General features: G+C 47.7%; 1 protein-coding gene across 1 annotated transcript in view; it reads left to right on the top strand.

Moving 5' to 3' along the window:
- The first annotated feature begins 840 nt into the window (after positions 1–840).
- LOC142254971 (low-density lipoprotein receptor-related protein 5-like) overlaps positions 841–21,639 on the top strand; it is a 171,991-nt gene continuing 151,192 nt past the window's right edge. The window contains exon 1 of the mRNA XM_075326377.1: positions 841–965. Within this exon, the coding sequence (XP_075182492.1) occupies positions 908–965 (58 nt within the window). The 5' untranslated portion in view covers positions 841–907. The remainder of the gene's footprint in view (positions 966–21,639) is intronic.

Here is a 21,639-nt window from a genome sequence, read left to right as displayed (position 1 = left end):
AGAAAAAAAATGTTTTGCTGTTGTATTTTATGAGTAATTTATTTATTTTTTTAAATAAACATATAATATATAAAATTTATTTTTATTATTTATTAAAAAAAAACAACAAAAAAACAAAAAACCTTCACAAAATCCAGCAGCAAATCAAATGTGAACAGGGCCGGACAACCAGAACAAGTCCTAACTAAAAAAAAACCCACTACAGTGTCTGGCAAACTAAGGTCCGCCTGCTTGGAGCAGCACTACTCGCCCCGCCGCACTCTGGCCCCGCCGCACTCTCGCCCCGCCGCACTCTGGCCCCGCCGCACTCTCGCCCCGCCGCACTCTGGCCCCGCCGCACTCTGGCCCCGCCGCACTCTGGCCCCGCCGCACTCTGGCCCCGCCGCACTCTCGCCCCGCCGCACTCTGGCCCCGCCGCACTCTGGCCCCGCCGCACTCTCGCCCCGCCGCACTCTGGCCCCGCCGCACTCTGGCCCCGCCGCACTCTGGCCCCGCCGCACTCTGGCCCCGCCGCACTCTGGCCCCGCCGCACTCTCGTTCTCCTTCTCCAGTAACTTTCTGAGAAGGAAAAGGGGCGGATCAACATGAAAAAAGGCGTGCTATGTGGGCGTGTCCTGCGCGCAGTACTTGGAATGTGGGCGTCGGCAATTGAAAGCAATGTCAATCGAAATAAAGGCGTGGCTATGTAGATTAGCAAGTGAGAGGTGCGTTGTTATAGGTCAGGGGGCGTGTTTATGACGGAAAGGCGTGGTGTGTCTGGGTAAGGTGTGCAAAGAAGGGGGCGTGTCGTGCCAGAGTCCGTGAAGCAGTCGGAGGAGGAGTAGGCGGGGCTGAGGAGGGGGAGGTCGCGGCCATGGGATCTGCCTGAGACACAAGGAGCCGGAGCGGACCGAGCGCGGCCGGGAACATGGCAGCTCCGCTGGGAGCCGCGCTCCTCTTCTGCTTCTGTGTCGCCTCCGTTCAGGGTGAGCTCCCGGTGTTTTGTCGTTACTTTCCTCCGCTGTGTGTCCGGTGCGGGGAGCAGTGGGGGCCGCAGCTGATGTCTGCGGAGCGGGAGGAGGGAGCTGTCTGCACAGGGCCATAAAAAGTAAACTATGCACAAGTCAGAGCCTGACTCCTCATCCCCCGTGGTGCAGAGCTGTGATAAACACGAGTGGGGGCGGCCGGGGACGGACACTCACTGTGCAACAAGTGTCCTGCGAGGCATGCTGGGAGCAGTAGTGTCCCCCTCTGCGAGGCATGCTGGGAGCAGTAGTGTCCCCCTCTGCGAGGCATGCTGGGAGCAGTGGTGTCCCCCCTCCTGCGAGGCATGCTGGGAGCAGTGGTGTCCCCCTCCTGCGAGGCATGCTGGGAGCAGTGGTGTCCCCCTCCTGCGAGGCATGCTGGGAGCAGTAGTGTCCCCCTCCTGCGAGGCATGCTGGGAGCAGTAGTGTCCCCCTCCTGCGAGGCATGCTGAGAGCAGTGGTGTCCCCCTCCTGCGAGGCATGCTGGGAGCAGTGGTGTCCCCCTCCTGCGAGGCATGCTGGGAGCAGTGGTGTCCCCCTCCTGCGAGGCATGCTGGGAGCAGTGGTGTCCCCCTCCTGCGAGGCATGCTGGGAGCAGTGGTGTCCCCCTCCTGCGAGGCATGCTGGGAGCAGTGGTGTCCCCCTCCTGCGAGGCATGCTGGGAGCAGTGGTGTCCCCCTCCTGCGAGGCATGCTGGGAGCAGTGGTGTCCCCCTCCTGCGAGGCATGCTGGGAGCAGTGGTGTCCCCCTCCTGCGAGGCATGCTGGGAGCAGTGGTGTCCCCCTCCTGCGAGGCATGCTGGGAGCAGTGGTGTCCCCCCTCCTGCGAGGCATGCTGGGAGCAGTGGTGTCCCCCCCCTGGGAAGAATGCTGGGAGTAGTAGTGTCTCCCCCCCCCCCCTGGGAAGAATGCTGGGAGTAGTAGTGTCTCCCCCCCCCCCCTGGGAAGAATGCTGGGAGTAGTAGTGTCCCCCCCCCCCTGGGAAGAATGCTGGTAGTAGTAGTGTACCCCCCCCCGGGAAGAATGCTGGGAGTAGTAGTGTACCCCCCCGGGAAGAGTGCTGGGAGTAGTAGTGTACCCCCCCCTGGGAAGAATGCTGGGAGTAGTAGTGTACCCCCCCTGGGAAGAATGCTGGGAGTAGTAGTGTACCCCCCCCTGGGAAGAATGCTGGGAGTAGTAGTGTACCCCCCGGGAAGAATGCTGGGAGTAGTAGTGTACCCCCCCCTGTGAAGAATGCTGGGAGTAGTAGTGTACCCCCCCCCCTGGGAAGAATGCTGGGAGTAGTAGTGTACCCCCCCCCCTGGGAAGAATGCTGGGAGTAGTAGTGTACCCCCCCCTGGGAAGAATGCTGGGAGTAGTAGTGTACCCCCCACCCTGGGAAGAATGCTGGGAGTAGTAGTGTACCCCCCACCCTGGGAGGCATGCTGGGAGTAGTAGTGTACCCCCCACCCCGTTAGGCATGCTGGGAGTAGTAGTGTACCCCCCACCCCGTTAGGCATGCTGGGAGTAGTAGTGTACCCCCCACCCCGTTAGGCATGCTGGGAGTAGTAGTGTACCCCCCACCCCATTAGGCATGCTGGGAGTAGTAGTGTACCCCCCACCCCGGGAGGCATGCTGGCAGTAGTAGTGTACCCCCCACCCCGGGAGGCATGCTGGCAGTAGTAGTGTACCCCCCACCCCGGGAGGCATGCTGGCAGTAGTAGTCTCACCCCCACCCCGGGAGGCATGCTGGCAGTAGTAGTCTCACCCCCACCCCGGGAGGCATGCTGGCAGTAGTAGTCTCACCCCCACCCCGGGAGGCATGCTGGCAGTAGTAGTCTCACCCCCACCCCGGGAGGCATGCTGGCAGTAGTAGTCTCACCCTCCACTCAGGGAGGCATGCTGGCAGTAGTAGTGTCACCCCCCACCCCGGGAGGCATGCTGGCAGTAGTAGTCTCACCCCCACCCCGGGAGGCATGCTGGCAGTAGTAGTCTCACCCCCACCCCGGGAGGCATGCTGGCAGTAGTAGTCTCACCCTCCACTCAGGGAGGCATGCTGGCAGTAGTAGTGTCACCCCCACCCCTTTTAATGCCTGCTGGGAGTAGTAGTGTCACCCCCACCCCTTTTAATGCCTGCTGGGAGTAGTAGTGTCACCGCTGCCAGCTCTGGTTTGCAGCCAGTGAGCTCCGGTGCAGCAGTGCCTGCCCCAGCCTCCAGTGTTGTGTCCCAGCCTCCTCATATCACATCTGTTTGTATCTCTTTAGTATTTGTATAAATCCGCTCCTCTATAATATTTACTCCTCTTCTCTTATGATCTCTGCTATAAATCTGATTGTCATTGTCTGTTATTACCCGAGCGTCACTTTGTGGGATTTTCCAGACTAAGTTTAAAACTATAAAGAAAAGTTTTGTTTTTAAGTTTCCAAAGTTATTTTGTTTGTAAATTTTGTTTCCAAAAATAATCCCGCAATTGCTCAGATTGAAATCTGAGGCAGAGTTTTGCCGCTGTGTGAAATAATCTTGTGAAGTGGAAGTCCAAGTTTGGTGTGAAATTTCCAAATTCCCACAAGTTTTTGGGCGACTTACTTTGTGTGTTTTGGATTTTATATAATATGTATCTCTTTATTTATCATAATTATAATAATATATTTTATTATTTTTCGACTTTTTTTTTTATTTTTTTTTGTTTCACTTTGTCAGATCAGCCTCAAAAAATGTTGTCCGTTTTTGGGTTCGACTCCCACAGTGAGTTTTTGATGCTGTACATTTTCGAACTGCAAAAAAAGCAGCATTTTCACCTTCCAACAAAGTGGATGAGAGTTAGGCTGTGTGCACACGCTGCGTTTTTTTTTTTCTTGCAGATTTTAATTAATCTGCAAGGAATAATAATAATTATAATAATATTTATTAATTTATATAGCGCTATTAATGCCAGCGCTTTACATACATTGGCAACACTGTCCCCATTGGGGCTCACAATCTAGAGTCCCTATCTGTATGTCTTTGGAGTGTGGGAGGAAATCGGAGAACCCGGAGGAAACCCACGCAAACACGGGGAGAACATAGTGTCCTTGCAGTTGTTGTCCTTGGTGGGAATTGAACTCAGGACCTCAGCGCTGCAGGACTACAGTGCTAACCACTGAGCCACTGTGCAGTGCTAACCACTGAGCCACTGTGCTGCCCAAGGTAAAACTACTCCAAGCAAAGTCTGAGAATCCTGAAGTGCTGTGTACACGGTGCAGAGTTTTCACCTTGCAAATTTTGGTGCAGAAAATATTCTGCACCAAACAATTGACTTGTCATTTGTTTCTGTTTCTGCATTTTTTTTTCAGTGTTTTTCTTATCCGAATGCAAACCCCCCCCACCCCGCATGAAAAAAAGCAATGCCACGGCAAAAAAGCACCTTTTTTCCGCAGTTTTTCCTGCTAAGATATGCAGATTTAGGTGCAGAAAATCTGCCAACAAATCTGCAACGTGCGAACATGCCCTTACAGAATTCTATGTCTTTACACTGCAGAGACTGACCCTAGGTGCGTTTTTAAAGTTAGCAACTTGTTAATTTCTTGCGGGCGCTCTGAGGTTTATGTGCGCAGTGTCTGCATAGACTTGCAATAGTCAGAAAATCCAGAGGTAAAAACAACACAACAACAAAAAATTGTGTTTTTTAGTGCATTACTGCAGTGGAAATGGATTTAAAGCGCTCATGACTGTATCAAATTTTTGTTTTTCAAATCTGAATATTAGGAAGTATAAAAAACAAACAAAGCAGCGTAATATAAAACATCACCTACTGAAAAGAGCAAAACGCAATAAAAACATCTCCATATCTGGCTCCTTTTTTCTTATTGTTTTTCATCTTTGTTCACCTTCACGACTTTATTTTCAGAATAGAGAAACGTAATGCGTCATTAAGGGATATCTATCTCCCTCCTATCCTCTATCTCTTATCCTCTCTATCTCTTCTCTCCTCTGGCCATCGCTCTTCTCTCCTCTGGCCATCGCTCTTCTCTCCTCTGGCCATCGCTCTTCTCTCCTCTGGCCATCGCTCTTCTCTCCTCTGGCCATCGCTCTTCTCTCCTCTGGCCATAGCTCTTCTCTCCTCTGGCCATAGCTCTTCTCTCCTCTGGCCATAGCTCTTCTCTCCTCTGGCCATCGCTCTTCTCTCCTCTGGCCATCGCTCTTCTCTCCTCTGGCCATCGCTCTTCTCTCCTCTGGCCATCGCTCTTCTCTCCTCTGGCCATCGCTCTTCTCTCCTCTGGCCATCGCTCGTCTCTCCTCTGGCCATCGCTCGTCTCTCCTCTGGCCATCGCTCGTCTCTCCTCTGGCCATCGCTCGTCTCTCCTCTGGCCATCGCTCGTCTCTCCTCTGGCCATCGCTCGTCTCTCCTCTGGCCATCGCTCGTCTCTCCTCTGGCCATCGCTCGTCTCTCCTCTGGCCATCGCTCGTCTCTCCTCTGGCCATCGCTCGTCTCTCCTCTGGCCATCGCTCGTCTCTCCTCTGGCCATCGCTCGTCTCTCCTCTGGCCATCGCTCGTCTGTCCTGTCCTATCATAGAACTCTTGGAACTGGCTTTGGCATCATACCCTTTGCCGTCTCGGAATCACTTGCCGATTTGGCCAATTCCATGTACGTTCAGTGTGTTAATGTTACGATTGCTGATCTCGTTCACAATTATTTTGGCGATGCTCCTAATTCGGTCGAGTAATTTCTGCAGAAATCTTCTCATATGGATTTTTTTTTTTTTTTTAGAGCCCAGTCCTCTTCTTTACATCTTCCCTCGATTTGCCGCATTTTGAAATGCCTGGTTTCTAAGGCGCATGCGCCAACTCTCAAAGTGTAAGTTTACTTTTTTAGAAACTTTTTTTAAAAATTTGATGGCCTGGAGTCCAGGTTGGCTAAACAAGGGAATCCAACCTGTGACACCATAGACTGGCTCCATAGACTTTCTGTTGATCTCAAAGCTCTTCTGCGTCTTAATTTTAGCAATCAGTGATCCGCCAATTTAATACTTTGGACATCTCTTTAGGGCCGCTGCAGTCTAAAGCACCATAAATATAATCACTGGTTCCCTCCGATTTCCCCCTCAATACCAATACACATAGTATTAGATGCTGGAGAGACAAAAAGGCACAATATATGGTCTTATCCCGGTGGAAAGGGATAGAGCGTATTGGGAATTGCTCACCTGGGGTAGTTGTGCAAGTCGGAACTACTGTGAACAGTATAAAGCTGTGCGATGGCTGCTGCAGACCTCATGTAAACTTAAAATGGATAAAGTGGGAGAAGGGGTTAAATCCACGCTGCCATGTATAGTAAAGGATCCAGGAACGATCAGTATCGTGATTTTATTCTATGCGTTTCGCAACCTTGCTCCTTCTTCAGGATCAACATCACTGGTGTATATCCTGAAGACGGAGCAAGACTGCGAAACGCATAGAACCATAAAATCACGATACTGATCGTTCCTGGATCCTTCTTTACTATACAGGCAGCTCATATTTAACCCCTTCTTCGTAGGAGTATACCAGTTGGGTGTTGCATTCATCTGGAGGTCTTTAGACAATGAGTGCATTCTCTGGACCTCAGAGCTGACACTCTTGTATTCTTTTTTCCTTGTAAATGAATTATCGCTGTTTTTGAGGCTGTAATTGTTTTTTTTTTTTTTTTTTTTTTAAATAGCTGAAAACGCCTTCCCAGCAGTTTCTATATTGTATACATTGTGTCTGAATGTGCAGCTTATCCTGTACATCTGCGTTCACCTGGCGTGTCCCGAGTATCTGGGGCTCCGCCGTGATTTATGGTGTTGACACATTGATTTATTTTGGAACACAATCCCCTTATGAGTTGATGGAAAGATCTATTAGCAAACGGGAAGTAGTGAAGCAGATAGGAGCCGTCTCTGGAGGACCTGAACATATGGAACAGAAAGCAGCCGTCCGTCCACACTTCACAATTCCTTGTGGCCTGAAACGCGTTTACATATATGTGGTTTATCAGATCAGCGAAATGATGGGTTATATTCGGGGACGCTCACACGAGTGTATAAACTGGATGAGTGCAATCTGATAAAAAAAAAAAAAAATTGCTGCACTTTTGGACATGTACCACTCCCTTTCTGTCCTATCACTGCTCAGAGGGGTACCCAAACTATGCGCTCTTGGATGCCGCAAACAAAAGCGACTTTGCCTCTATGGTATCAGACACAGTGACCCTGAAGTTTTCCGAATCCTGAGCTGACTGTGAGTTCAGGGCAGCGCTTACAAGCTCCTTTGGAAGAGATTGTAAGCACTGCACTATCTTGTATTATCACTGCTGAGAGCGGCGCCCGATCCCTGTTCTCTCAGATGCTGCACCCAGAAGCAGCTTTGCCTCTGTGTTATCGGACATGGTGACTATGAAGTTTGCCGAACTGAGAGCTAACCATGCGTTCATGGCAGTGTTTACAAGCTCCTTTGGAAGAAATTGTAAACACTGCGCTGTCCTGTATTATCACTGCGGAGAGCGGCGTCCGATCCCTGTGCTCTCAGATGCTGCAAACAGAAGCAGCTTTGCCTCTATGGTATCAGACACAGTGACTATGAAGTTTGCTGAACTGATAGCTAACCATGCGTTCAGGGTAACGTTTACAAGCTCTTTTAGAATGAGATTGTAAGCACTGCGCTATCCAGTATTATCACTGCTGAGAGCAGCGCCCGATCTCTTTGCTCTTGGATGCTGCAAACAGAAGCAGCTTTGCCTCTATGGTATCGGATACAGTGATGCTGTAGTTTGCCGAATCGAGAGCTAACCGTGTGCTCTCGGCCGAGCTTACAAGCTATTTTGAAAAGAGATTGTAAGCACTGTTTTGTCCTGTAGTTTCCTGCTTAGAGCAGCACCTGATCCCTGCGCTCTTGAATGCCGCTAACCGTGCGTTGAGGGCAGCGCTGACAAGCTCTTTGGGAAAGAGATTGTAAGCAATGTGCTCCTTGACTAGGAAACTTGACGTCAGTCTGCAGAGGAGGCCGGGAACCTAGGCAATGGACTCTTCATGACCTATTTAAAGGCATCCTGACAGTTGATGCATGCTGCCAAATCCGCAGGCTGCACGGTTCCAGCTGCCGGGGAACAAGCCAGGCGGGTCACCGGTGGCTTCTGTCCACCCGCTGCCAATGATTTGCAGGGAGAGACCCGGCACCCAAGGAAGGGGGACAGGGAAACACCGCTGGAGATCCACTTTTCCGATTAATCTCCCGTGCGAAATCATGCAGATCTTGTAGCGGATTTATTTCGTCTCCTATCTTAAGTTTTGCATTAGTTGCTCTATATTAACTTCCATTCCTCTATTGCACCAATTTTCGATTGTGTAATCTCCTGGGCACAGAGAACATACTTTACTGTCGGAGCCATAAACTTTGTGTCTTCGCTCATATAACCAGGCTGTTTTCGGTCAATCATTACAATTTTTCAATCTTTTTTTTCATTGCCAGATCCTTTGGATCATGTTTTTGCTCTTATTTGTGAACTTTGTCCCCGATTTTATCTTTTACTCCTTTATTCAAGTGACTCTTCTTGTCTTATGTTAGTCAGTGATAGTTTTTTTTTTTTTTTTGCACGAAATTCTTCAATATGGCGCTTGTAGGTGGATGTAATATGTGCAAACCCCCCCAAAAATGCGCCATTTTTGCAACTTTTTGTTAGAGCAAAAAGTCTCATGGTCCTTTTTACAAAGTGGAGCACACCGCTAATATTTATGCAAACGAGTCCGATGAACGCAACCCCCCCCCCCAAATTCCCCAAATTATTACTTGGGGTACATTGGTACAAAAATGTGATGAATTGGCCACAAAAATCCAGATGCAATTCCCCCCCCCCCCCACCCTCAAGCCCACAATGCACAATGGTGAACAGATAGAAAAGGTGCAACTTAATAGGACGGGACTAGACGGTACAGAACGGGACAAAATGGGACGAAACGGGACTGGACGAAACAGGACGGTATGGGACGAAACGGGACTGGATGAAACGGTACGGGACGAAACGGGATGGGACATAGGCGCAAATGCAATAATCTTTGTTTTAGTTACCTTGAATCGGCCCAGTGCCCCTAGACCAGCTGGGACAATGATTTAGACGTTGTGGTTTTGGTTTCCGATCATGGGACTGAAGCTTTTTCCAGGTCGGGACATGTTGCGTCATGAGTGTTTTTGTGCCCCCCGCTACAGCAGAATCGTATCCCGGCTGCTTATGTGAATTTCTTGGATTCTAATCTTTCTAGACTTCGCTGGCGGCTCCCAGAAGACTTCTTTATGTGTTTGAGGATAAGTAAGAGCTTTGGGTAAATCCTGTAAAAGGGAAAAAAAAATGTTTATGCCTTCTAATTAAAGTGTTTAAAGTTCAGCAGCAAAATATTGTGACTCGAGCCGACGCGGATGAATTTCCTATTGAAGAAATAGATGGAATTTATTGATAGAAGTTTGAATTACTTGGAGTTCAAAAAACAAACAAAACACACACAAATCCGTCCATATGGGTCTTGTATAAAATGTGATCTATAGGCACCAAAATGCATTTGGAGATGTAGCAGAGTGGAATCTGACTTTTAAGCGTTTGCTCATGCATTGCTTAATGCCCACTCATTTACCTGCAGTCCTATGTAAAACCCACCTGTTTTCATCCGTGTAATAGACGCCGTATGTATTAGGCCCCTTTCACGCTGTGTTCTGACCTCCAATCAGTGGTCCCATCGGGCCTCAACTCTTCCCCCCCCCCCCCCCCCCCCCATCCCCCTGCAAAATGGGTTTCTAACGCATGCGCCGACGGGGCCATTGACTATAATGGAGCAGACAGTCATCGTGTGCTGTGTCGTGCACCATTTTCGGGAGTATAAACTTTCTGCATCTGGGTGTCCCCCCTGCAGAAAGCGTATACTCCCGAAAATGGTGCATGCCAGAGCACACGGTGACTCAGTTTGCACCATTATAGTCAAGGAGTCCCGTCGGCGCTTGCGTCCGAAACCCATTTTGAGTTGAATTCGGACGGAAGCCTTTACTGGACCACCAAACGGAGGTCAGAACGCAATGTGAAAGGGGCCTTAAGTGGCACAATCGGATTATAGACCCATAAGACAGTGCTTGTGCCATTGGGACACATCTGCAACCCTGGATTCTCCCATAGCATTGTTACTGTAATATTAAAGGCTATGGATGCTGTTTTATGGATCCTTAAGGCCCCTTTCATACGTCAGTGATTCTGGGACGTTTGTGCTTTTTTTTAAACGTACCAGAATCACTGACATACGCAGACCCATTATAATGAATGGGTCTGCTCACACGTCAGTGATTTTTCACTGCACGTGTCTCCGTGCGGCGTACCCGCGTGTGCGTGATTGCTGCACGGAGACATGTCCATTTTTTTCTGGCATCACTGATGTCCCACGGACCACGCAGTGGTGTGGTCCGTGAAACACGTGCCAGAAAAAAACGTGCTTTTAAAATAATAAACATTTTAACTCACCCGGCGTCCAGCGATGTCCTCTGCAGCCCGTGCAGCTTGCTGCTTCAGAGCCGGCTCATTACTGTCGCGCATATTCATTATGCGCGACACAGCCGACCCGGAAGCAGCTGCTGCAGGGGTCACCGCCGGCCGGATGCTGCACCGCGGGAGCGATCAGCACCATGGAGAGCGGGAGCGCGCACAGGTGAGTGAATCTCTAAGTGCAATCACGGGCCACGGAGAACGGAGCCTGGATTGCACTTGGACAACCCACGTGTGCCGTGATTTTCGGCACACGCAGGGACATGTGCGTGTTTTACACGCCAGTGAAAAACATCTGTGTTTTTCACTGACGTGTGAAACTGGCCTAAAGGGGTTTTCCACTACACAAATAATGAACTATCCTACTATCGGATCGGAGGGAGGCCGGCACCCCCACAGACGCTGTTCTGCACTACCGAAGAGCAACCACTAAGCGGTGTGACGGAGTGGTGCTATTCACAGAGCTTCCATCAGCTATTCAGTGGGCGTTCCGAAGGTTGTCACCCCTATCGATGTGACATTACTAACTTATCCTAAGGATGTAGGGAAAAAACCCTTTAAAGGGAATCTGTCACCAGTATTTTGCTACCTAATCTGAGAGCAGCATAACATAGGGACAGAGATCCTGATTCCAGCGATGTCACTTACTGGGCTGCTTAGTGTAGTTTTTATGAAATCGCTGTTGAATCAACAGGAGATTATCATTACAGGACTACTTTGCGTGCTGCAGGTAGTCCAGCATATTCATGAGCTCTGCATAACAGCTAGATCTACAGCAGAGAAAACGGTGATTTTATCAAGATGACAAACAGCTCAGTAAGTGACACATCGCTGGAATCAGGGTCTCTGTCTCTACATTATGCTGCGGTCAGATGGAGAGCAAAAAAAAGGTGACCTATTCCCTTTAAAGGGAGTCCGTCTGAAAAGCTGTAGGTATGTAACTATTGCCATGATGCTATAGGAGTGATAAATACTTTCTTATAGACATTCTCTGGTTAAAATCACTGCTTTTACTAGGATGGAGTCAGTCTGAAAAGTCATCTGGGTGGAGCTTTAGTGGGGACTAGTCACAGTCTCTGATGTCATCGTTGAATGATGTCCATTTCGTGCTATTGTTGTTGTTGTAAAATGTGACTCTTGTCGCTTCTTTTTAGGTTGGATGATTGGGGCCACCAGTCCTGTCATGTGACGTATTCGTCACCGCTAAAACCCTTCTTTTTCTGAAGTCGCTGCATCTTTACAGGGCTGATTTTGCAGCAGAAATCTGCAGCGCTTTCAAGAAAACGGGATTTTGAAAATCCAATTCACATGTTGCAACAAGAAAATAAATTAATTGGTGCAAACATGAAAGCGGAGCAGATTTCAGAATGTTTTGCTCGTTCTTGTGCAGATTTTCAGTCCGGATTTTAATGCTTTTGTAATGTGGAAGAGTGAAATCCACCAGTAATGGATGGAGGTCTGGGACCAAATCCAAAATGGACGTTTTTCTCAGTGTGTGAACGTGGCCTTAGATCTCATGATTGGGCGCGCTTCTCAGGACAAGGCGTAAGTGCGACATTCACGCTGTGACTTTTTGAAGGACCATGAAGCCACAATGGCTTTTAAGTTTCCTAGAAAACAATTATTTGGCTTTTTTTTCAAGGGGATCAGCTGTTACACCTGCAAAACTTGTGGCTGATTGTTGTGGCTTTGCAATTTTAATGGTAAAATAGCTGTTACCTGGCAAAATCAATGAGTAAGTCATTCCAGGCCATGTCCTGATTGCACTGCGCCCGCTACGTAGACGACGTGCTTGGCCTTATCCAAAGACAGAGACAATCTAGAGGCCCCTTACACCCTTGCGCTGTTGTGTGTAGTCACATTCTGTTGATATTTTGCCGTCCGGTTGTTCCCAAGGTTCGGGAAGTAGCGATATGTTTTTCCACCTTGATACAATGTACACAGCCTCCAGGTGATATGGATACTAGTGATGAGCGAGTACTAAAAAGCTCGGGTGCTCGAAGCTCGGGCCGAGCCTCCCAAGATACTCGTGTACTCGGCCCGAGCACCGAGCCCAATGTTATCCTATGGGAGACCCGAGTATTTTTGTGAAATGACCCCCCGGCAGCATGGAGAAACCCTAAAAATGTCACAAAAGTCTCAGAAGAGTGCTCAAATGACATGGCATCAGCATGGGGAAGACCCCTTGAAGCATTTATCACTCAAAAGTCACAGATGTGAACAATTTTGTCCGAGTTTTACGCCATTTTTACGGACTCACCAGAAAACCTTCCAAAATGACACCAAAATGAATTTTCATGGCGGAAATGTTAAGGGCACATACCCAATAGTGAGATAGAGCTGGTGTATGTTACTTTTTGAGATTAATACATGAAAGATTTTACATGAAAACCTTGTGTGGCACTCCGATGTCCAAAACGCACGTTTTGTGCTTTTTACTAGCGATGTCGGTCATTTTTTTTTTTTTATTCTATCTCCCTCAGTCCGTCGGTCTGTCTCTCTCTGTCTTGTCTGTCCCCCTCTCACAGTCTGTCGGTCAGTTCCCCCCCCTCTCTCTTACTTACCGTTCCCCGATCACTGCCGCGGCGCTGCACAGCTGTTCAAACTCCGGTGGCTTTTCCTCTTTTGAAAAAGCCGGCCGCTCATTAATCAATCTCCTATTCCCTGCTGTCCTGCTTTTCGGCGCCTATGATTGGTTGCAGTGAGACACGCTCCCACACTGAGTGACAGCTGTCTCACTGCAACCAATCACAGCAGCCGGTGTGTGTATACTGTGCAGTGAAATAAATAATTAAATAATTAAAAAAAACGGCATGCGGTCCCCCCAATTTTAATACCAGCCAGATAAAGCCATACGGCTGAAGGCTGGTATTCTCAGGATGGGGAGCTCCACGTTATGGGGAGCCCCCCACCCTAACAATATCAGCCAACAGCCGCCCAGAATTGCCGCATACATTAGATGCGACAGTTCTGGGGCTGTACCCGGCTCTTCCCGATTTACCCTGGTGCGTTGGCAAATCGGGGTAATAAGGAGTTAATGGCAGCCCATAGCTGCCACTAAATCCTAGATTAATCATGTCAGGCGTCTCCCCGAGATTCCTTCCATGATTAATCTGTAAATTACAGTTAAAAAACACACACACCCGAAAAATCCTTTATTAGAAATAAAAAACACTAACAAAGTCCCTCATTACCAATTTATTAACCCCGACAAACCCTCCATGTCCGGCGTACTCCACAGTCCTCCAGCGTCGCGTCCAGCTCTGCTGCATGGAAGTGACAGGAGCTGCAGAAGACACCGCCGCTCCGGTCACCTCCACGCAGCTAATGAGATGAGTATAGCGATCAGCTGAGCTGTCACTGAGGTTACCTGGATCCAGCGGTGGATGCAGCGGTGGCCGCGGGTAACCTCAGTGACAGCTCAGCTGATCGCGCTACTCACCGCCGCTCCAGTCAGCTCCATGCACCAACTGAGGTGAGTAGAGCGATCAGCTGCTGTCACTGAGGTTAATCGCGGCACCGCTGGATCCAGCGGTGGCCGGGAGTTACCTGACTGACAGCAGCTGATCGCGCTATTCCCTTCATTAGCTGCGTGGAGGTGACCGGCGGCTTTTACTATTTTGAAAAAGCCGGCCGCTCATTAAACAATCTCCTATTCCCTGCTTTCCCCGCCCACCGGTGCCTATGATTGGTTGCAGTGAGACACGCCCCCACGCTGAGTGACAGGTGTCACACTGCACCCAATCACAGCAGCCGGTGGGCGTGTCTATACTGTGCAGTAAAATAAATTAATAAATAATTAAAAAAAAACGGCGTGCGGTCCCCCCCATTTTAATGCCAGCCAGATAAAGCCATACGGCTGAAGGCTGGTATTCTCAGGATGGGGAGCTCCACGTTATGGGGAGCCCCCCAGCCTAACAATATCAGTCAGCAGCCGCCCAGAATTGCCGCATACATTATATGCGACAGTTCTGGGACTGTACCCGGCTCTTCCCGATTTGCCCTGGTGCGTTGGCAAATCGGGGTAATAAGGAGTTATTGGCAGCCCATAGCTGCCAATAAGTCCTAGATTAATCATGTCAGGCGTCTATGAGACACCCTCCATGATTAATCTGTAAGTTACAGTAAATAAACACACACACACCAGAAAAAATCCTTTATTAGAAATAAAAACACACACACATTCCCTGGTTCACCACTTTAATCAGCCCAAAAAAGCCCTCCATGTCCGGCGTAATCCAGGATGATCCAGCGTCGCATCCAGCGCTGCTGCATGGAGGTGACCGGAGCCGCAGCACACACAGCCGCTCCTGTCACCTCCACACAGCAAATGAACACAGCCGCGCGATCAGCTGCTGTCACTGAGGTTACCCGCGGCCACCGGTGGATGCAGCGGTGACAGCGGGTAACCTCAGTGACAGCAGCTGATCGCGCGGCTGTGTTCATTAGCTGTGTGGAGGTGACCGGAGCGGCGGTGTCTGCTGCAGCTCCGGTCACCTCCATGCAGCAGCGCTGGATGCGACGCTGGATCATCCTGGATTACGCCGGACAAGGAGGGCTTTTTCGGGCTGATTAAAGTGGTGAACCAGGGTATATGTGTGTGTTTTTTATTTCTAATAAAGGATTTTTTCTGGTGTGTGTGTGTTTATTTACTGTAACTTACAGATTAATCATGGAGGGTGTCTCATAGACGCATGACATGATTAATCTAGGACTTATTGGCAGCTATGGGCTTCCAATAACTCCTTATTACCCCGATTTGCCAACGCACCAGGGTAAATCGGGAAGAGCCGGGTACAGCCCCAGAACTGTCGCATATAATGTATGCGGCAATTCTGGCCAGCTGCTGACTGATATTGTTAGGGTGGGGGGCTCCCCATAACGTGGGGCTCCCCATCCTGAGAATACCAGCCTTCAGCTGTATGGCTTTATCTGGCTGGTATTAAAATTGGGGGGAACCGCACGCCGTTTTTTTAATTATTTATTTATTTATTTTACTGCACAGTATAGACACGCCCACCGGCTGCTGTGATTGGGTGCAGTGTGACACCTGTCACTCAGCGTGGGGGCGTGTCTCACTGCAACCAATCATAGGCGCCTGTGGGCGTGGAAAGCAGGGAATATGAGATGGCTGTGTACAGAGCACAGCGCGCCGGCCGGTATAAAGGCTCGGTCACGCTGTGCAGGCCGGCCAATCACTGCAATTCCACAACTAACAGGGCTGTGGCATTGCAGTGGTCTGCCAGCCAATCCCTGCATGAGGGCTGGCTCTCAAAAGAGCGCCAACATGCAGGGATGAAGACCACGAGTAAAGCACGAGTATTGCAAAATTACTCGGTACCCGCCGAGCAGCCCGAGTACAGCGATACTCGTGCGAGTACCGAGTAGTTACAAGCATGCTCGCTCATCACTAATGGATACTGTGCTGCTTCACGTTACAATATTGCTTCTTTGTAAATATTGCAGCTTTAGATCAGAACTCAGTAGAAAATGAGAGGTCGCCCGAAAGTAATAAAAGGGGGGGGGACACAAAAAACAAATATAATAAATCTCAAGTATAAAAGAGCTGCTGAAAGCTGAAAATTGCCCATAGTGAACCAGAAAATGGCTCTCACCAGGTAGCTATGGAAAAAAAAAATGCTATATATGATACATTATATATAGGATATTATTTTATTATAATATATATATGTGTGTGTATATGTGTATATATATGTGTGTGTATATATATATATATATATATATATATATATATATATATATATATATATATATATATATATATATATATATATATATATATATATATATATATATATATATAATAGATATATAATATATATATATATAATAGATATATAATATATGATATATAGGATATAATATATATAATGTGTGTAAAATAGTATAATATCATGTAATATATAAAAAGTTTTAACTTTTAAGACACATGAGTTGGGCAGCACCCCCTATTACTGACTTAGGCTATGTTCAGACATTGCGGGTTTTTTTTTGGAGCTTGTTTTTTTCATGAGTTTTATGAAAATGCTCCTTTTTAGGCTCTGTTCACTTGTTGCTTTTTTGCTGTAGCAAAACCTGCTCTCTTGGCAGTAAAAATGCGTTTTTTGCAGTGTTTTTGGCGTGTCGTGTGTCTAGTGTACATGTTTATATAGTTTAATTCACCAGAAAAGCAGCAAAAAAGTTTACAAAAACCCCGTAGTTGTGTTTTTCACACTCTCGTTGCTTTCACTGGTGAAAAAAGCAGCAAAAATGCTGAAAGAATTAAAATGCTGCTTCTTTAAAAAATGTAGCAGTTTTCCATTTTTGTCTGGGGGAAAAAAAAGCAATTGTGTGTGCATGAGAATATTGCAGCTTTTGTTGGTACTGTAAAAAGCTTTTTATTTGCCTAAAACCAATGGGGAAAAAAATGCAACGCGTGAACACAGCCTAAAAAGCAGCTTTTAATTTGCATAAAACTCATGAAAAAAAAATGCTGCAAATAAACACAGCCTAAGTCAGTAATACAGGGTGGTATCCAACTCCTGAAAGTTATACCTTCAACTTTTTTCATGGAAAATCACTGGAAGAGGCTGATTTGAACTTTTGCGTGTATGTTAAAACACCCCCCCCCCACCCCAAGCCCCACTTACACCCCTCCACCCCTCCCCCCCTTCACCCCCTACCATCCCGCGCCATGTTTTGCCAGTAACATGCCCATAGTGACAAGGTTGGATTCTGGCCTTCTGTCCCAGGAAAGCCCATTGCAGGCTGAATATCCTGTAGCATTGGACACCACGTATGTGGGTCCTGTTTCGGGACTCTCGCTCTGCCTGATGTTGGCACCAGTTGTGGAGGGGTCTCCTGTTTCACTGGTCTGATTGGGTTTCTCAGAAAGCATCTGGACAGGGGGAGACTGCGCTGTCAGTCTATTTCGGATATAACTTGGCAGCTCTAGTTCTAACAAATGGAAGTGCCTCGTACGTGAGAACGTTTGCTCCTGTGCAAACGATTCCAAAAAATATACTTGGGCTGTATTCACACATCAGTATTTCAGGTATCCAATACCAGGAGTGTCTCCAAAACACAGAACAGGGGTCAATCTTTCAATGACAGTTTTTTTGTTTTTTTTTCTGGTAAGTTACACCCCTAGCATTGGCAAACAAACACGGATGCAAAAATACTGGTGTGAATGGGCCCTTAGGCTGTGTGCGCACACTGAGTATTTTGTGTGTGTGCGTGCACGCTGAGTATTTTGTTTGTGTGCGTGCACGCTGAGTATTTTGTGTGTGCGTGCACGCTGAGTATTTTGTGTGTGTGCGTGCACGCTGAGTATTTTTTGTGTGCGTGCACGCTGAGTATTTTTTGTGTGCGTGCACGCTGAGTATTTTGTGTGTGTGCGTGCACGCTGAGTATTTTGTGTGTGTGCGTGCACGCTGAGTATTTTGTGTGTGTGCGTGCACGCTGAGTATTTTGTGTGTGTGCGTGCACGCTGAGTATTTTGTGTGTGTGCGTGCACGCTGAGTATTTTGTGTGTGTGCGTGCACGCTGAGTATTTTGTGTGTGTGCGTGCACGCTGAGTATTTTGTTTCAGATTTGGAGCATGTCTATCTTTATCGTAGCAAATTTAATGAGAATCCTTAATTGTTGTGCACACTTTTTGCTTCTTTTCTCCTTGCAGTTTTGGGTGCAGAAAAAAATCAGTTATTGGTGCATATTTTTTTCCTGCGCTTTTTTTTTTTTTTTTTTTTTTTTTTTTTAGCCTTTCCAGGCATTGCTTTCACCAAAAAAACACATGGCAAAAAATGCAACGAAAATGAACCTTTTTTTGGTAATTTTTTAGAGTCCAGGGGCTTTCACCAGAATTCAAACCCTCGGCTTCTCTCTCATCCCAGACGAGAAGCCTACCACTAGACCAATGAAGGAATCCCGGTGAAAGCCCCTGGACTGTGTGTGGCTGCATCCAATTGTATGGTCCATGATGTCTATATGTTTTACTTTGCTTCATTGGTCATTGTGGACCATACAATTTGTTGCAGCCACGCAAAGTCCAGGGGCTTTCACCGGGATTCGAAACCCACAGCTTCTCTCAACCCAGACGACAAGCCTACAACTAGACCAACAAAGGAATATACAACAGACATCATGGACCATACAATTGGATGCAGTCACACAGAGTCCAGGGGCTATCACCAGGATTCCTTCATTGGTCTAGTGGTAGGCTTCTCCTCTGGGATGAGAGAAGCCGTGGGTTCAGATCCCAGTGAAAGCTCCTGGACTCTTTGTGGCTGCAGCCAATTTGCATGGTCCATGATGTCTATCTGTTTTATATTCCTTTCTTGGTCTAGTGGTAGGCTTCTCGTCTGGCATGCGAGAGGCCATGGGTTTGAATCCCGGTGAAAGCACCTGGACTTTGTGGCTGCAGCCAATTGTATGGTCCGTGATGTCTCGGTTGCCCCAATATTGTCCAATTTCGGACAACCTTTTTAAAAATTCTCATATAGTTTGAGGCCATATGGACGCTCTGTGATGGCTTTGTGCAAATTGAAACCTTTGTTTAAATAGTATATAATATAAATAGACCATATTCGGTGTATACATCGCTGTGCGTTGGTCATCGGCTCCAGGAGACGTCTCCTGGAAGACTTGCAGATCCCGAATAACAAATGTTAGGAATTCTGCGTATTACAATGCTCCGACTGTTCTGAAATCCATATGTGTTTTTTAGTGCTCTGGCCTCTTGGCAGACGGAAGGGTTGGGGAGAGGGGGAGCGGGTCTCGACGTTGTATAGTTGGCAATGCCCATGGGAATGTCTGCTGTCAGTCCCCTTTTCTTGAAATGAATTTTAAGTTTTGCAAATGGCAAACAATAGTTGTCTACATAAACTTTACTCCAGTGCTGGAGAGAGAGGCCAAAATAAACTCCGACGAGCTGTAAGATTGGGGGGGAGGGGATCTTCTCCTCTGGAAACCTAGCGGAGGGAGTGTTCTCCTGAAAGAAGGAGCTCTCTGCATTGCTTTGAAATCGGAGGAAACATAATCTCTATAAACAAAGATGATCGGCTTCAAGTGATTATTCTCTATGAGAATTAGGACGTAGGTGAAAATTCTTCAGCAATACACAGCGCAAAAGTCGAAAACCTGGAAATCTGTTCCTCTTTATCACTGGCGGACATAGACGGAAAAAGGTCTCTGTGCGAAAACAGTATATGGGCCCTTTGCAGGCCAATAACTCATCAAAATGCACAATTCCACCAACTTTGCGGGTAGAAATGGGCCCCCTGACCTGTTCAGGTTGCACCAATGATATGTCCGCCCCTGCTTTTTATGTGTAGACCCGGGTATATACCGATGTCATAACTATCAATGTGTTTTTTCAAGTCATTCCGTTACCGTCTTCCCAAAAGTAAGCCAGGGTCTTATTTTTGGCTCCAAAAGATGCTCTAAGGCTTATTTCCAAGGGATGCTTTATTTTTAATTATCAGTGATTGTGTCTCTTGTTACTGCCAAATGAATATTCACCCTTTCCCCTGCCTAGCCTTCTGTGACGGCGCCATTGATTGGTTCGCTCATTAAAGGCAAATATTCACCCCATCCCCTGCACACCTTCTTTGCCGGCGTCATTGATTGGGTCTGCTGTTAATGCTAAATGAATATTCATCCTTCCCTTGTCCACTCCTCTGTGCTGGCGTCATTGATTGGGTCGCTCATTAATGGAAAATGAATATTCATCCTTCTCATGCCCATCCCTCTGTGCTGGCGTCAGTGATTGGGTCTCCTCTTAATGCCAAATGAATATTCACCCATTCCCCTCCCATCCCTCTATGCTGGCATCAGTGATTGGGTCACTCGTTAATACCAAATAACTATTCACCCCCTTCCACTGCGCACCCATCTGTGCCGGCATCGGTGATTGGGTCTCCTATTAACGCCAAATTAATTTTTACCTCTCCCACCTCTGTTCTGGTGTCATTGGGTTGATCAATAATGAAAAATGAATATTCACTCCTTCTCCTGTGCACTCTTCTGTGCCGTCCTAATTGATTGAGTCTCTTGTTAGTGCCAAATGAATATATTCACCCTTTCCCCTCCCATCCCTCTCTGCTGGCATCTGGGATTGGGTCACTCGTTAATGCCAAATGAATATTCACTCTTTTCCCCGCTCACCCCTCTGTGTCTGCGACAGTGATTGGGTCACTCATTAATACTAAATAAATATTCACCCCTTCCACTCTACACCCTCTTTGCCGACGTCATTGATTGGGTCTCCTGTTAATGCCAAATGAATATTGACTCTTTCCCCGGCCACCCCTCTGTGCCGGCGTCAGTGATTGAGTCGCTTGTTAATGCCAAATGAATATTCACTCTTTGTTCTGCTTACCCCTCTGCGCCAGTGTTAGTGAGTGGATCGACCAATAATGTCAGATGAATATTCACGCCTTCCACTGTGCACCCCTCTATCCAAGCATCGGTGATTGGGTCACTCCTTTGTGCGGCGTCATTGATTGGGTCGTTTGTTAATGCCAAATGAATATTCATCTCTTCCCCCGCCCCCACCCCTTTGTGGTGGCGTCAGTGATTGGGTTGTTCATTAATGGCAAATTAAAATTCACCCTTTCCCGCCTCCACCCCTTTGTGCCAGCATCAGTGATTGGGTGCTTTATGTTGCATTACTCGCCCAAAGATCACAGTGCAACGTTCGGACTGGCCGGCGGCTCTCCTGACCTGAGCATGACCGCTGCATAGAAGTACATGCTGACAAGCTTGGGTCAGGAGAGCCGCCGGTCCTCAGGCGAGTAATACAGCAGTCTGACTGCACCCAGTCACTGATGCCACCACAGAGAAGGGGGCACTTACTGGAAGGGGGAATATTCATTTGGCATGAGCATACGTTTCCGAGGCTTACAGCAACACAACGGGGCAACATACAGCAGCGCCTTCAGGATATGTATTCCAGGATACTACTAGTATAATAAAACGCAACTAGGGTTTATTTTTTGAGTAGGACTTATATTTTAAGCATAGTCCAAAAATGGTGAAAAATGTATTTTTAATTATTTTTTTACCTCTTCTTCTTAGTCTTATTCCCTATCTTCCAGGTAGGAGATGACATGATGTGACCACTGGAGAGGTGGTGCACGGAACAG

Source organism: Anomaloglossus baeobatrachus, chromosome 10, assembly GCF_048569485.1.
Source record: "Anomaloglossus baeobatrachus isolate aAnoBae1 chromosome 10, aAnoBae1.hap1, whole genome shotgun sequence".
NCBI lineage: Eukaryota > Metazoa > Chordata > Amphibia > Anura > Aromobatidae > Anomaloglossus > Anomaloglossus baeobatrachus.
The sequence above is the reverse complement of the archived record's forward strand: the minus strand, read 5'-3'. Positions and strand labels throughout refer to the sequence as shown.